Raw genomic sequence first — 14,332 nt, forward strand, 5'->3', positions numbered from 1 at the left:
GCTCCCAGCCCTGACTGCACATGGAAATTACTTGGGGAGCTTTTAAATTGTTCTGATGGCTAAGTCTAACCCCCACAGATTTTAATTAATTAGTTTGGGGTGTGTGAAATGATGATTGGGAGTTTCAAAATTTCCTCTGATAATTCTCATGTACAAGCAGGATTGAGAATCACCACTGTAAAGAATTAAAAAAAAAAAGAAAAAGAAAGCCTATAGCCTAAATTGTTCAATGGTCAGTGATAATGTATTTCTTTATAGATAAGCAAATGGAAGGTGAAATGGCTTGTCCATATAATGACATTCTGTTTTTCATTTTTTTTTTTTTTAAGATTTTATTATTTGTCGGAGAGAGAGAGAGAGAGAGAGAGTGAGCACACGCAGGCAGAAGGAGAAGCAGGTTTCCTGTTGAGCAGGGAGCCCAGTGCGGGGCTCCACGCGGGGCTCTTTGTGGGGTGAAGGCAGACGTTTAACAACTGAACCACCCAGGCGCCCCCTGTTTTTCATTCTACACAAACCCGTTACTTCAGGCCAGAGCTTCTAAGACCTACAGGTTTCGTGTGTCAGAATCTCTATTTTTGTTTGAGATTTTGTTAGAGTGTGGAGTCCTGGGCCTCACTCAGACCTGCTGCACTGGGCTCTGGGGGTGGTGGGCCCCAGGAACCTGCATTTCCCACAAGCCTCCCAAATGCTGCTTCTCAACATGAAAGTTTCAGAACCGCTATTCTGAATAGATTATTTTCTGGTAATGAAGGAGAACCAAGTTCCTCGTTATACACGGTTTGTGTATATATAGTGGAAATAACGTATGAAGGACAAGCTACGGCTAAATGCCAATGTTAATTTTCAATACATCTGTAAAGCAGACCTTAGTATATCTTTTGTAGGATTTTAGCTCAAATAAAACTTCATGCCTTTATAATGATTATATGGAAACATTTACTTTCCTTCTAGCAAAGATGTATGGAACTCATGTGTACTTGTGAAATTTAAGCACATTGATGCCAATGGATTGAGATAACTCTGGTAAAATTTCTCCCTCGGCTAAAAAAAAAAAAAAAAGTAGTTCTGGTTAACTATAGAAAAACAGACCCAGCCTTAGTAATTCGGTGGATGAGGCTGTGGCCCATTTCATACATTATCCTGCAGTCATGTGCTCTGTTTCCATGGTCATTAGGAGAGCCAGGCTCAGGGGCCTGTGCCAATAAAGAACCACCCAAGATCCCCTTGCAGAGGAGCACTGGCCATTTACAGCACGGTTCTGCCTTAGAGCTAATTACACTTCTAACCACCTGAGAGTGGGAATAAAGACAAGCCACCTCCTTAACTCCTTCTGCTGTCCATGATTGCCACCCACCAACGAGGGCATGGACCTCCTTACAGAAGCCAGGACCTATGGACAGTCACAAAGCTGGGATTGTCTGAAGAGGCTAAAGTTTGCACCTTAATGAAATGTTTTGAGACTCTTAAATCAGGTTGAAATCACTCGATAGAGTTTATAAATAATAATAATAAAAAGACTGAAAAGGATAAACTACAGAAATATTATATAAACAAACAAAAAGGTATTACATAAATTAAAAAAACTAAATGAGCCATCTGAATTATCACGGGTTAGAGCAGTGCTGCCAAGGGTCAGGTTGACATAGGATTTTTTTGAGGGGGGGGAAAAAATCCACCCTGTCCCCTACACTGTTCAGTAAACCCTTCACTGAATCAGATGCCTCTGTCCTCCAAAATGCTAGCGAATATTCTCACCACCCTTTATTTCACCTTAAATTGGCATTCTGCTGGTTTCCTTTATGGATTTTGGGAGTCCACCAGTATTTGGGAAGGGTGCTCCCTTACCAGCTCTGCACACTGTTTTTACAGGTTTTGGGAACTCTGAGCACCTTTTTGCAAAATAAAACCGAAGTACCAGACTTTGCAAGTAGACAGCCAAGGATCAGGGAGAGAGCAACTGAGAACCACCACCACCTTTTTTTTTAGGAATAACGGACACATCGGGGTTAGTGAGGTTCATTCCGGTGTTTCTGATTCCCCCATCCCTCCTGCCCAGAAGGATCATGTCAGCTTTCTACGGGGAGACCACATTAGGCAAGAGAATGGTTAGTTGTTTTATTAGGACACTGCCTGGGAGCGTTTAAGACCTTGGAGAAGGTGTGGATTAGTGCAAACGTGAAGTAGGTAGTGCACGGTTCAGTGTCTGGGTAAGGGAGGTCGGGGATAACTTTCAAGGCTGGAGAAATACTGGAAAAAACACCAACGTGGATGCTTTCCTTCTTTGTAGTATGAAATGCTTCATGTAACACCACCCATGAGTTCGCCAGATGTCCTCAAGACGAGTCCTGTGGTGGATGCTGCTGGCTGGGTGGACGTCGATAAAGAAACTCTTCAACACAAGAAATACCCCAATGTCTTCGGCATCGGGGACTGCACCAACCTTCCCACGTCAAAGACCGCAGCCGCAGTGGGTAAGAGAATGAGCTAGGTTTCTTACTCTCTCAGAATGATGTCACCCTGAAGTCACTGTCATCACAAAAACCAAAGCTTGGCACAAATGGCATTTCATTAATAATGAACCTTCCATGGCCTAGAAATGACTTCAGCCTCCCTGACACAGAAGCAGATTGTCTGTGAACTTAGCATTCTATGAGGAAGAAAGAGCCACCTGACCTCATCTGCCTTTGTTTGGGTCCGAGAAGTGGTTTGCCGGGCAGGGGGCATTTGGGAGAGAGTACCATTTTTTCTAGATCTCTGGAATTCCATTACTTCTCATCCCGCCACACTCTCTGCTTGGCCTCTTTTTTGCCTGTGACACAAGGCAGGTTGGCTATTTTTCTTTAGCTTGAAACACTGTAAAGCTGGGGAAGTGTTTGTTTCCACAGAAAACACATGCAAGTCAATGAAAGCTTGCAGACCAGAAAATTTTTCTCGTAGGACAAACACAGTGGAGCGTGCCATCATTGGTGCACGATCAAGGCCTCAGCCTGGAAAACTAAATTCTTTCCCTCCATGTTCTATGCTAGCAGTGATGAGGAGAATTGGCTTTTAGATGCTGTCCTCTCTAGACAAGAACTGTCTTCTCCGGGTGCTGTAAAACACAGACATTCCCGCGGCTGGGATGAGAGTATTTTGTGTGAATTGCACACCCGTGGAACAGGTTGGCTGTTACTTTCACTACTGCAACCCACGAAGGGCTTTCTGGGAAACCCGCTCAATGTCTTTATCATTATTAATAATCATTGCCCCCCCAACTTTTGATTTCAAAAATCTCAAACCGTGAAAAATTGGGAAGTACAATGAATATTCCGATAGCCTTTAGATATTAACCAACGTCATCTTTTGTAACATTGTCTTGATTACTCTATGTACATTTTTTTGGCGAGTCATCTGAAAGTGGGTTTTGATGTAGTAATACCTCACCCTCAAGTACATCAACCTATATCTCTTTAAGAACAGGACTTTCTCTTCTATATCCATAAGACCATCTGCTGCCCATGGACCCTGCCGATCTGGACTAAAACTAAGACTCAAAAAACATGAGTTCATTAAATTCATTGTTGCCCCTGTTGTTAAGATATAGGCGGGAGGTATAAGCAATTGCAAAATAAAAAGGGGGGTACTTAACTTACTGTTTCTAATAAAAGGAAGGGGGGGGCTCTGCATAACCTTAGGAGAGAAATACTGTTTCTGGGTAAATCACACTGGAGTCATTAAAACAGTCTATCAGCCGTTAAAAACAGGGGTATAGAACTGGCTAAAAAGTCAAAGATTTGACTAGTCTCCAAAGAAAAGGGGGGAATGTAAGGACCTACTTAGCAAGAGGCTTTCATTAAAGTTAAACTGTCCCTGCTCCCCTTCCCCCAGGGGATTCACTTAAAAACAAGTCCCGGAAACCAGCTCCAGGTAACAAAGTCCAGATACAAGGGTGGGTCAGGCCAGGTGGAGACATCGGATCAGTGGCGGGGGGAATGCATACACTCTCCCTGGTTACCAAGGAGTGGGGGCCCCGCCCTTTGGGAGCCTTTTGGGCGCCAATCCCAACCAAGGTGATAGGCTGGGTCAAATGTTTACTAGGGTAAATTGTAACTCAGTTGATCATCTGTGCGTGGCCAGGCCCGACCGCATGGCCTTTGCCCTTAAAAGCTAGACTGTGAAACAGAGAAGGGTCGCCCTCTCTTGTAAAAGGTGCGTCCCTGAACGTTCGGTTAGATTCTTGATGCTTGGCGTGAAATAAAGCTTTGCTTGACCTTCGCTTTAAAAAAAAAAAAAAAAAGAACAAGGACTTTCTCTTCTATATCCATAAGACATGATCATGTCGAAGGACTCGAACATTGTATTGTCTCATATGTAATCATCTCATATCCAGTTCAGATTTCTCCAGTTTTCATAAAAATGGCCTTTATTACCCCCATGTCATCCCCCTTAAATCCATGAGCCAGTTAAGGGCTATACACTGCATTGGATGTCCTGTCTTTTTGGTTTCCTTTAATCTAGAATAGACCTTCTGACTTTCTTTTTTCACTTTTATGACACTGGCTTTTTGAAGAGTCGAGATTGGTTGTCTTATAGAACATCCCATAATTTAGAATTGTCTGGTGGTCTTCTTAAAATTAGATTCAGGTGATCCATTTTGGCAAGACCCTCCACACGTGAGACTGTGTTCCTCCTGCTGCCTCCCCTTAGGGGCCCGCCATGTTAGCTTATCTTATCCTTGGTGAAGCTAGATTTTATCACTGGGTGAAGGGGTGCTTGTCAATTCTCTCTACTATAAAGATATCTTTTCTCTTTGTGATTTACAGGCAGACTGTGTGACGATACTCTCAATTTACATTTCTCTTAATGTAATCTGCTGAATTTACGTGTGGAGAATGCCTGGGGTACACGTGGGGCACAGATTACCCAGTGTGTGGCCTACTTCAGACACATTCCATTCACTGTTCTGAAGAGATAATATTAAGTACGATTACACAAAAAGTTATGAGTGGAAAATTTGCTGCTTCTGTGTTCCCCCTAACCACTTAGAGAGTGTCACCATTGTTTTTACATCTGTTTTTTTTTTTCCAGTCTGTATGCTTTTGTATGGTTGCTCCCGAATTCATTTAATGAGTTTACTCTTTAATTTATATTTATGTTGTTTCCAGGCAATTTGCATTTCAAACAGCTTGAATGTTTTCATTCATTCATGTTAAATGCATATATATATATATATATGTCACTTCACATTTTAGCGATGAAATGACTGCAGTCCCAGTGTTCCCTAAGTGGATCCACATAGCTTAGTAGATTCCCTTCCCCGGGTGTCCTAAGTAGCCCTAGCAAGGCTTTCACTTGTTCCATAACCCATCCTTGGCTTACTTGCCACCCAGCCAGGTATCGAACCTCATTCCAGACCACTGTGCTACTCTGAGTGAGACCCCATGTTGCCACATTGAATCTAGCTTCCCCGTCGCTCAGGCCTCTTTCTCTGAAGATTGTCCCTTCATTACCCATACCACAGTGTGGGTATTTATCACAGTGTGATATTTAACAAAAGTTAACAGAAGGTTTGGGAATAACAGAAGGGGATTATAATAAAGGGAAAACCTACAACTCACATACACTTTCATGCACACACACCTTAAACCTGGATACCAGACACTTCACAGTGTGACTGCTTTCTGGGTCCCAGCCTCTCTGCAGGTGGTACCTTGCTGGGCCCTGTTTCTCCTCATCTGGTGGCCTGGATGCCCTGGTGCAGAGGCCTCCTTGGGTCTTCTCAGTAAAGATTCCAAACTCTTTGTGGCCTTCAAAAGGGAACAGAGTTTTCCAAAATGGAAATAGGATCTTTAGATATGTTAAAACAATGAGGACAGCCAGTTTATATATTAGAGAGAGAAAGAGAGAGAGAGAGAGAGAGAGAGAGAGAGAGTGCAAGCAGGGGGAGGGGCAGAGGGAGAGAGAGAACGTCAAGCAAACGCCTCACTGAGCACAGAGCATGACATGGGGCTCCATCTCACGACCTTGAGATCATCACCTGAGCTGAAATCAAGAGTCAGATGCTTGGGGCACATGGGTGGCTCAGTTGCTAAGCATCTGCCTTTGGTTCAGGTCATGATCGCAGGGTCCTGGGATCAAGCCCCACATTGGGCTCCCTGCTCCGTGGAGAGCCTGTTTATCCCTCTTCCTCTGACTGCCCACCCCCCACCATGCTCGCTATCGTTCTCAAATAAATAAATAAAATCTTAAAAAAAAAAAAAAAGATTCAGATGCTTAACCGATTGATCCACCCAGACACCCTAGCCAGTTTATATTTTTAAGCAGAATTATTTACTCCTCATTTTTTTGAACTTCCACATTTTGGAAAAACATTTATTTCTCTTTTGATTTGGGCATCAGCAAACTATACTCTGCTGGACAGGTGCAACGTGCTGCCTGTTTCTGTAGGAATGATTTCTGCCGTTTAACATTTATAATCAGTTTGATGATAGGGAGCACGGAGGGTCAGAAAAAGAATTCCATTCTTCTCACTAGTAGACCTGTATTACAAAAAACTTATTTTTATATTTTGGATTTTGTTAATAATTTTTTGTCTTGTTTTCTCTCTTGTTATATAATATCTTTGATATTTGCCTCTTGTCCTCTGGGCCCACAAGGTGTAAAGTTTTCCTTTATTGTATTTTTTTAGAGAAGGAGTGGGGGACGGAGGGAGAGGGAGAGAGAAAATCCTAAGCAGGCTCCATGCCCAGCATGGAGCCCGATGAGGGGGGCTCCATCTCATGACCCTGAGATCATGACCTGAGCCAAAATCAAGAGTTGGACACTTAACCGACTGAGCCACACAGGCACCCCTATAAAATTCTCCTTTACAGAAAAAGTTTGTTGACTCCTGGCTTTGGGGATTGCAAAACAACTGCTTTAATGAACATTTTACAGCATAAACATAACCCATCTTTCCTCAAAAGTAAATCTAGTTTTCTAACTCTAGAGACACAAACTGCCTTATATTTTTAAAAGGGCAGTTTGATTATTCAACATTGAACACAGACTGGGATTAGAGGATATTAGAGGTGTAAAAATGCTATTGTGTTTATACTTTTAAAAGTTCCTCATTTTTGGGTGCGTGGGTGGCTCAGTCGGTTAAGCCACTGCCTTCAGCTCGGGACATGATCCCAGAGTCCTGGGATTGAGTCCCATATCCGGCTCCCCCACTTGGCGGGGAGTCTGCTTCTTTCTCCCTCTCCCTCTGTCTGCCGCTCCCCCTGCTTGTGCTTTCTCGCTCTCACTGTCAAATAAATAAAATCTTTTATTTTTTATTTTTTTAGATTTTATTTATTTTTTTATTTGACAGGTAGAGATCACAAGAGAGGCAGGCAGAGAGAGGGGAGGGGGGAAGCAAGCTCCCTGCTGAGCAGAGAGCCCGATGCGGGGCTCGATCCCAGGACTCTGAGATCATGACCTGAGCCGAAGGCAGCGGCTTAACCCACTGAGCCACCCTGGTGCCCCAATAAATAAAATCTTTAAAAAAAATAATAAAATTTCCTCATTTTTCAGAGATATACACAGAAATATTTATGGGTGAATTGATGTGATTGTTTGCTCTGAAAATACTCCAGAAAAAAACAGTAGCATCTGATAGAATAGATGGAACAAGAATTGTAGAGTTTGAATATTTTCATAATAGAAAAGGCAGTCTCCCACTCTTGCCATCAAAAACCAAGAACATCCGTCTACCTGTCTGACTGTCTACATCTGGTCCAGCCTCTGCCAGGGCATTCCAGGACAAAGGAAAACTCACTGTTTGGCCCAATTGAATATCATCTGAGGCCATCTGAACAAGGACAGAGGGACATCCGAATAGGCTAGGGGATTCTGGACACAGGGGCCAAGTTCACAACCATTGACCCCTAGGAGAAGGGGACCTGGGTTTGGGGTAGGGCCATTGTTACAGTTCTCTTGTTCAGATAGGACTGGCTTTTGAGTTTCAAACTTACAGAGGCATCTGTGTGGGCCTTTGATGAATTAAAGAACCCCTTCTGGTAGCCAGAACTTTGAGTGGTAAGGTGAGCCATGTTCCAGTTAAAAATCTAGAGGGATAGAGAATAGAGGCTTCTTAACTTGTTGGTATTTGTCTGCAACTTAGTTTTCTTAGAAAACCTAGATGCTTAAATTTTTCTGACTTTTCCATTTCTCTCCTAGCTGCCCAGTCAGGAATACTTGACAGAACAATTTCTCTGATTATGAAGAATCAAAAACCAATGAAAAAGGTTTGTATGCCTTATAAGAAGCCCTAGCTCAATTAACATCTCTTCTGTGTGAAAGCAGTGTTTTCCCACAATTCTGCCACTTTCTTAATTGGTTTCTTTCATACGGGCACTTTAATTTTTGCCTTTAGTATGTATTTTTGTTAGGTAATTTACATTTTTCACTGTACGAAAAATGAAAATATACAAAAAAGGAAGAAAATTGCCACTCTCTAGAATAAATAATAAATTCTCAAGTATTTCTGTCATCCCATGAAAAAAGTCACTTTCCAACTTGGTCTCACATGCAAATTTAGTACGATGGCTACACCTCGTGTCCACTGGTGACTGGCTACAACCGTGTGATTCTTGCGGAGTTCGACTACAATGCTCAGCCGCTGGAAACCTTCCCCTTTGACCAGAGCAGAGAGCGACTTACCATGTACCTCATGAAGGCCAACCTGATGCCTTTCCTGTATTGGAATATGATGCTGAGGTAAGGTCATCCTCTAGGGTAGAGACACATCTCACCGACTTGTGCAGGGTGGTTGTTTCAAGGAGGACTTCAAGCTGTGGGAGCCATCAGGACCCAGAGCAGAACTGGAAGATGGCGTCTGCTTTGTTGTGTTTTCTCCTGGATGAGTGATGGCGGCCTAGGGTCTGCTCATTTCAGACATAGTTGGTGGGAAAGAGGCCGCTCCGGGGGAGAGAAAGGAATCATTCCACATTTGCCAGCCACAGGGGGAGGCAGCCTCTTCCCTTCTTCATTAGTGGCAGTGACCAAATCTTCTGTTTTCCATGCCCTGTCTCTCTCTTGGTGCTAGATTAATAGTAATAGTAATAATAGTAGTAGTAGAGTAGTAGTAGTAGTAGTAGTAAATCACTTCCATGTGTCAAATACTTTTTCATCTGCCACCTTTGGTTTTTATTGTATTCTAGGAAAAAGAAAACCTAGTGATTAAGAGCATAGCTTTGGAGTCAGACTTGTGTCTGAGTCCTGCTTCTTCCATTCACTAGCTGAGTGTCCTAGGGAAAGTTGCTTAAACACTCTGTTTAAGTTTCTTTATGTTTTCTTTTTTATGTTTAAGTTTCTTATCTACAAAATGAAAGGAACATTGCCACCTCACAGGATGAGGATTAATGAGATGACACATAGACAGCTACATAGTAGGCATTCAATAAATAAATAGAATAATAAAAATTAATAGTTCTTCTTTGTCCCAAAAGTGACAATCTCATTTCACTTGTCCAAACCCTTAAGAGATGGTTAAATCAGGATATGTACACCAGTGGTTTTCAACCAGGGGTGATTTTGCCCCTGAGGGGACATTTGGCAATATTGGGAGACGTATTTGATTGTCACAACTGGAGGGGATGCTTAGGAGCGTCTAGTGAGCAGAGGCCAGAGATGTTGCTAATCATCCTAAAATGCACAAGACAGACCCATAGCAAAGAAATATCTGGTCCAAAATGTAAGCAGGGCCAAGGTTGAGAAACCCTGACCTATACTTAATTTACGAGCAAACGAGCATAGAAAGGATTGCAGTTCGTCTGCAGCAAAGACTTCATACCAGTTTGCTGAATTGAGTCTGCGTGTCCTGGCTCTGCGTTAAAGCCAGGATCCAAAGTAGGTTGTCTCCTTCTGGTCATGGGATCTTTCTACTTCACTAGACAAATGTTGCTTTCTGTGTGGAGAAGTGCGCTTCCGGAGCAAGCGCCTCCCTTTCAACTTCCTGCTGCTGAAGTCTCCCTCATCTTTTCTGATGCAAATAATCCTCTCCGTCATTTCTTCCAGGGGTTACTGGGGAGGACCAGCTTTTCTAAGGAAGGTGTTCCATCTGGGTATGAGTTAAGGACGGCTCAACCCTTGCTCTCCTTGGATGGCTTCTGAACCCAAATCACAGTCGCTGATTGACCAAGAGCAGCAGGAAGAACTTAAAACCTAACCCTGTGCAAAGACTTAATTGCTGGATCATGGTGACCAAATGCCTCCCTTTTTAGTGCCTCTGGATAGCCACCATGTGGTCTGCCCCGGATGAGTTTGATGCTTTGGAAATATTCAAATGAGAGGATAGATTTCTATTTTTTAAATAAAAGCTTGCCATTGATTGAGATTCCGTGAGACAGTTTTATCTTGACTGGTGGGATGAAAAGTTATAGCCGTTGGGAGCCAGAGTTGGTGGCGGAAGCTTACCTGTTGCCTACTTACAAGTGTCCCACGGACAGCTGGTGCAATTTCCCCAGAGCCTGTTTGGATTCACAGAAAAGTCACTCCAGGGAAAATACTATTTCAAACGGTGTGTGTGAGACAGCCCTGAACACGTGATGCATAGACCTCCTCTTCAGGGGCCTGGTGGCTGCTGCCTCTTACAACCATTCAGAGTTCAAACCTGAACGGTCACCTAGTTTAGGTAACAATGTTACTTACCTAGGATTGCTAAGTCTTTCTGATTTCCTGGAGTTCTGCTGATGACTGGAGAAACTGCTCAGGCACTCAGTCATTCATTCAACAAATATTTACAAAGCACGCTCTACCTGCCATGCATGATTTTGGCCCAGGAGACGCAGCGATGAACAGAGGGTGCTCTGCCCAGACTTCTGAGGTTTATGGGATAGTTTCCTCCTCTTTTCCTGGGATGTGGGAGGGCTTGCTGGATGAGACCTTGGTTGGTTCGGAAAGCAGACTTTCTTCATGGCCCCCGTTCCAGGAGGGTACAGGGCACCACTCCAGCAGTGGACCTCTGGTTATAGGAGTGGAAGGAAGATGTTTTCTGTGGTAGCCACATATCTGGCTTGTCTGCAGTATTCCTCTCTAACATCTGTTATCCTAGCAGAGCTATTAACAGTGCCCCCTTTTATTCCAAAATGTCCTGTTTGGACAATATATTGACCATTCTCACAGGTGTGCTCACTGCCTCCCACCCCACCTCAGGTCTGGAAAGGGAGAGCAAAGAAGCTCATCACCTCCTGCACATTCACACTGTGCTTGTGAAGCAGGCAGGGGCAGGATTATTCTGCCTTTTACTTTGACTCCCTCCTGAGGTGGCTGCAGGCTGGTTCCTGGTGGGGTGGTGCCCATTCCGGCAGGCATGTGAAATCAGGGAGAGCTGGGTGCTGGTCACCTCCCATGACCTTCCTCTGCAAGATCCAAGAGGGCCTGGAAAGAGCCAGCCATTACTTTCTCCCTGGATGTGGACAAAAGTGCTGGTGAAGACGGTTTCTGCATTTTTAGGGATGGGCTGGGATTCTTGGAATGGCTGAGGACGCCATTGGCTTGAGGTCAAGTCAATTTGAAACCCTTTGCAGGGTGAACCAGAGAGCCTCCTGCGTCCACTTATGATCATGCATTCTGAATGAAGCTCCAAGCGTCAGGGAATTGCTTCTGGATTTGCATGATGCCGGGCAGAATTTATTGCCAACGCTGGAGGGGGCAGTAACCACTGTTGGCCAGAATTCCAGAAAAGCTTGGTCTTTGAAACCTTATCTCCTTAACCACAAATGTAGGGTTGGCCAAGGGAGAGACCTTCCCTTGGGACTGCCTCCAGTTACTGGATCAGGTAGTGGAAGAGGGGGTAAGACCTGGAAGAGAGGTGAGGGTGGGTGGTTTCTCCAGTGGTGGGGTATCTGTCGGAGTGAGGTTACAGGTCCTGCCCTGTGCGGAGATCTGTCTCACTCAGAGGCTGATGCCTTCAGAATACCGAAGGGACACCAGGCTGGAACTATTGATTTGAGCAATCTCTCCTTGGTCCCCTCCCCTTGTCCCAGGAGCTTCTTCCCGGGAGTTGAAATTCCTACTTTGGCATTAGCCCTGGGCGAGCTATGGGTGTAATAACAGAGCTGGGATGGCAGCTAAGGGACCACTGGGGTCCAGGGAGGGAAGTAGCATTTGTCATCAAGGGGGACATGGTTTCAGATTTAGTAGATTTTTTTGCCGTTAAAAACATTTTTAGTGTTTTTTCTTATGTCAAACTTTAAAAAAAAAGGTTTAATTTATTTGAGAGAGAGTAAGAGCAAGCTTGAGCGAGAGAACACAAAGGGAGAGGGAGAAGCAGATTCTCCGCTGAGCGGGGAGCCCGATGATGTGGGACTCGATCCCAGGACCCTGAGATCATGACCTGAGCTGAAGGCAGAGGCTTAACCCACTGAGCCACCGTGTCTGACTCTTGTAGAAAATGTAGAGAACAGAGATAATAAAAAAATAAAAATGACTCCAAATCCATCCCCCAGTTATAGCAACTAATAAGTCTTGGTGTCTTTTTCTCTGTTGACCTAACTATCACATGTCAACTTTTTGAAAACAAAACAAAAATCACACTGCAAGTACTATTTCTTTTTTAAGATTTTATTTATTTATTTGACAGACAGAGAGCACAAGTAGGCAGAGCAGCAGGCAGAGAGAGAAGAGGAAGCAGGCTCCCCGCTGAGTGGAAAGCCCGATGTGGGGCTCGATCCCAGGACTCTGGGATCATGACCTGAGCCGAAGGCAGAGGCTTTAACCCACTGAGCCACCCAGGTGCCCCTGCAAGTACTATTTGTATTTTATACTTCCTATGTGTTGAAGACCCAGAGGTTGGTTGTAGAGAGTAGATTGGCGAGTAATTAGTTATATGAGGAGCACAGATTGTGTTGGCTAAGAGAATTGCTAATTAATTAACGTAACACATGTATGTCTCATACCTAGTAGAGAATTGGGGTATAGTCAGTATTAGATACTTTCCTCGCATAATCCTGCAACAATCCTACAAACAAAATTATCAAAGATGTGGAATTTTTTTCTTTTTAGGGAAGGTAGCTTTTGTAATCCAACATTTAAGAGTAGCTTCTCTGATTGTTTTAATGCACTGGATAACTCCAGGCTGATTTTGAAGCAAAGTCCCTTGTTCACACCCTAAGACCCCACTTGGAGCTTTCAGTCAGGATGAACTCATTGTGATCATCTCAGGCAAGGAAGGAACAAGAGGAATGCTTTGGATAACCTGAAGTGTTTGTTATTTATTTATTTAAAGATTTTATTTATTTGAGAGAGAGAGACAGGGAGAGAGAGTGAGCAGTGGGGTTGGGGAGAGGCAGAGGGAGCAGCAGATTCCCTGCCGAGCAGGGAGCCTGATGTAGGAGTGCATCTGAGGACCCTGAGATCATGACAGGAGCTGAAGGCAGCTGCTAAACGGACTGAGCTACCAGGCACCCCAAGCTGAAGCTTTTTTTTTTTTTTTTTTAAATTAAAGATTTTACTTATCTGAGAGAGAGCAAGAGCAGGAGGTGGAGGAGCAGAGGAGGAAGCAGGCTCCCCACTGAGCAGGGAGCCCGATATGGGGCTTGACCCGGACCCTGGGATCATGACCTGAGCTGAAGGCAGATGCTTAACCGACTGAGCCACCCAGGTGCCCCCCAAGCTGAAGCTCTTTGAGTGGATTAATGAAAACCAGGTCTCTAGTTAGGTTAACTGCCAAGTAGCTGAGGAGAATGCTTGTCTGTAATAAGCAGGAGAAAGTCAAGGTTAATACTTTGCCACAGAGAGGTAGAAAGATCACAAGAGACAGTTGAGAAAGATGGATGGTGAAATACTGGACAGTTTTCTCCCTCAATATTGATTTTTAAATTAACTTCCTTGGAGTAGAGCACACGTCAAAAACCCTAAATTAAGTGATAGCTTCCCATATTTGCCCGTAGGAGAACCGCGACTGCAACCCTCAGGTACAATTTGGGGCCCTGTCTAGGCCAACAGGGGGCAGAAGCTGCAGACAGGCAGGACCTGCGGTTGCTGTGCTGGTACCCGCTCGCTGGCTTCACATCTTGAAGGGTAGCCCAAAGGAACACAGGACTTGGAACTGCAGACCTGGATTCCGGTCCTGGCTCTCCCACTCACTAGCGTCTCAGCATTCAGCTCAGGCTTTTTAACCATCACCTTGGGGCCTGAAGAGTGGGTGGTAACACCTACTTCACAGCATTGAGGTAAGCAAATGAATCAAGGTGTAGCTTTCAGCAGTTCAGCACAGAGACTGAAGGTTATGTTGTTAACTATGGTCGCTGAACAAAGCACTCAAACACAACGTCCCCTTAGACTAGGAATGCTTGCCTGCCTGGGAGAAAGGGGGTCATGACAGGGGACT

At 44.3% G+C, this 14,332-nt stretch overlaps 1 protein-coding gene across 1 annotated transcript in view; it reads left to right on the forward strand.

Moving 5' to 3' along the window:
- LOC111161095 (sulfide quinone oxidoreductase) overlaps nt 1–10,333 on the forward strand; it is a 50,038-nt gene extending 39,705 nt beyond the window's left edge. Inside the window, exons 7-10 of the mRNA XM_022524581.1 lie at nt 2,288–2,471; nt 8,179–8,246; nt 8,540–8,718; nt 10,018–10,333. Of these exons, the coding sequence (XP_022380289.1) occupies nt 2,288–2,471; nt 8,179–8,246; nt 8,540–8,718; nt 10,018–10,075 (489 nt within the window). The 3' untranslated portion in view covers nt 10,076–10,333. The remainder of the gene's footprint in view (nt 1–2,287; nt 2,472–8,178; nt 8,247–8,539; nt 8,719–10,017) is intronic.
- The last annotated feature ends 3,999 nt before the right edge of the window (nt 10,334–14,332 follow it).

Source organism: Enhydra lutris, unplaced genomic scaffold (assembly GCF_002288905.1).
Source record: "Enhydra lutris kenyoni isolate GAN:26980312 unplaced genomic scaffold, ASM228890v2 scaffoldscaffold4, whole genome shotgun sequence".
NCBI classification, from domain to species: Eukaryota; Metazoa; Chordata; class Mammalia; order Carnivora; family Mustelidae; genus Enhydra; species Enhydra lutris.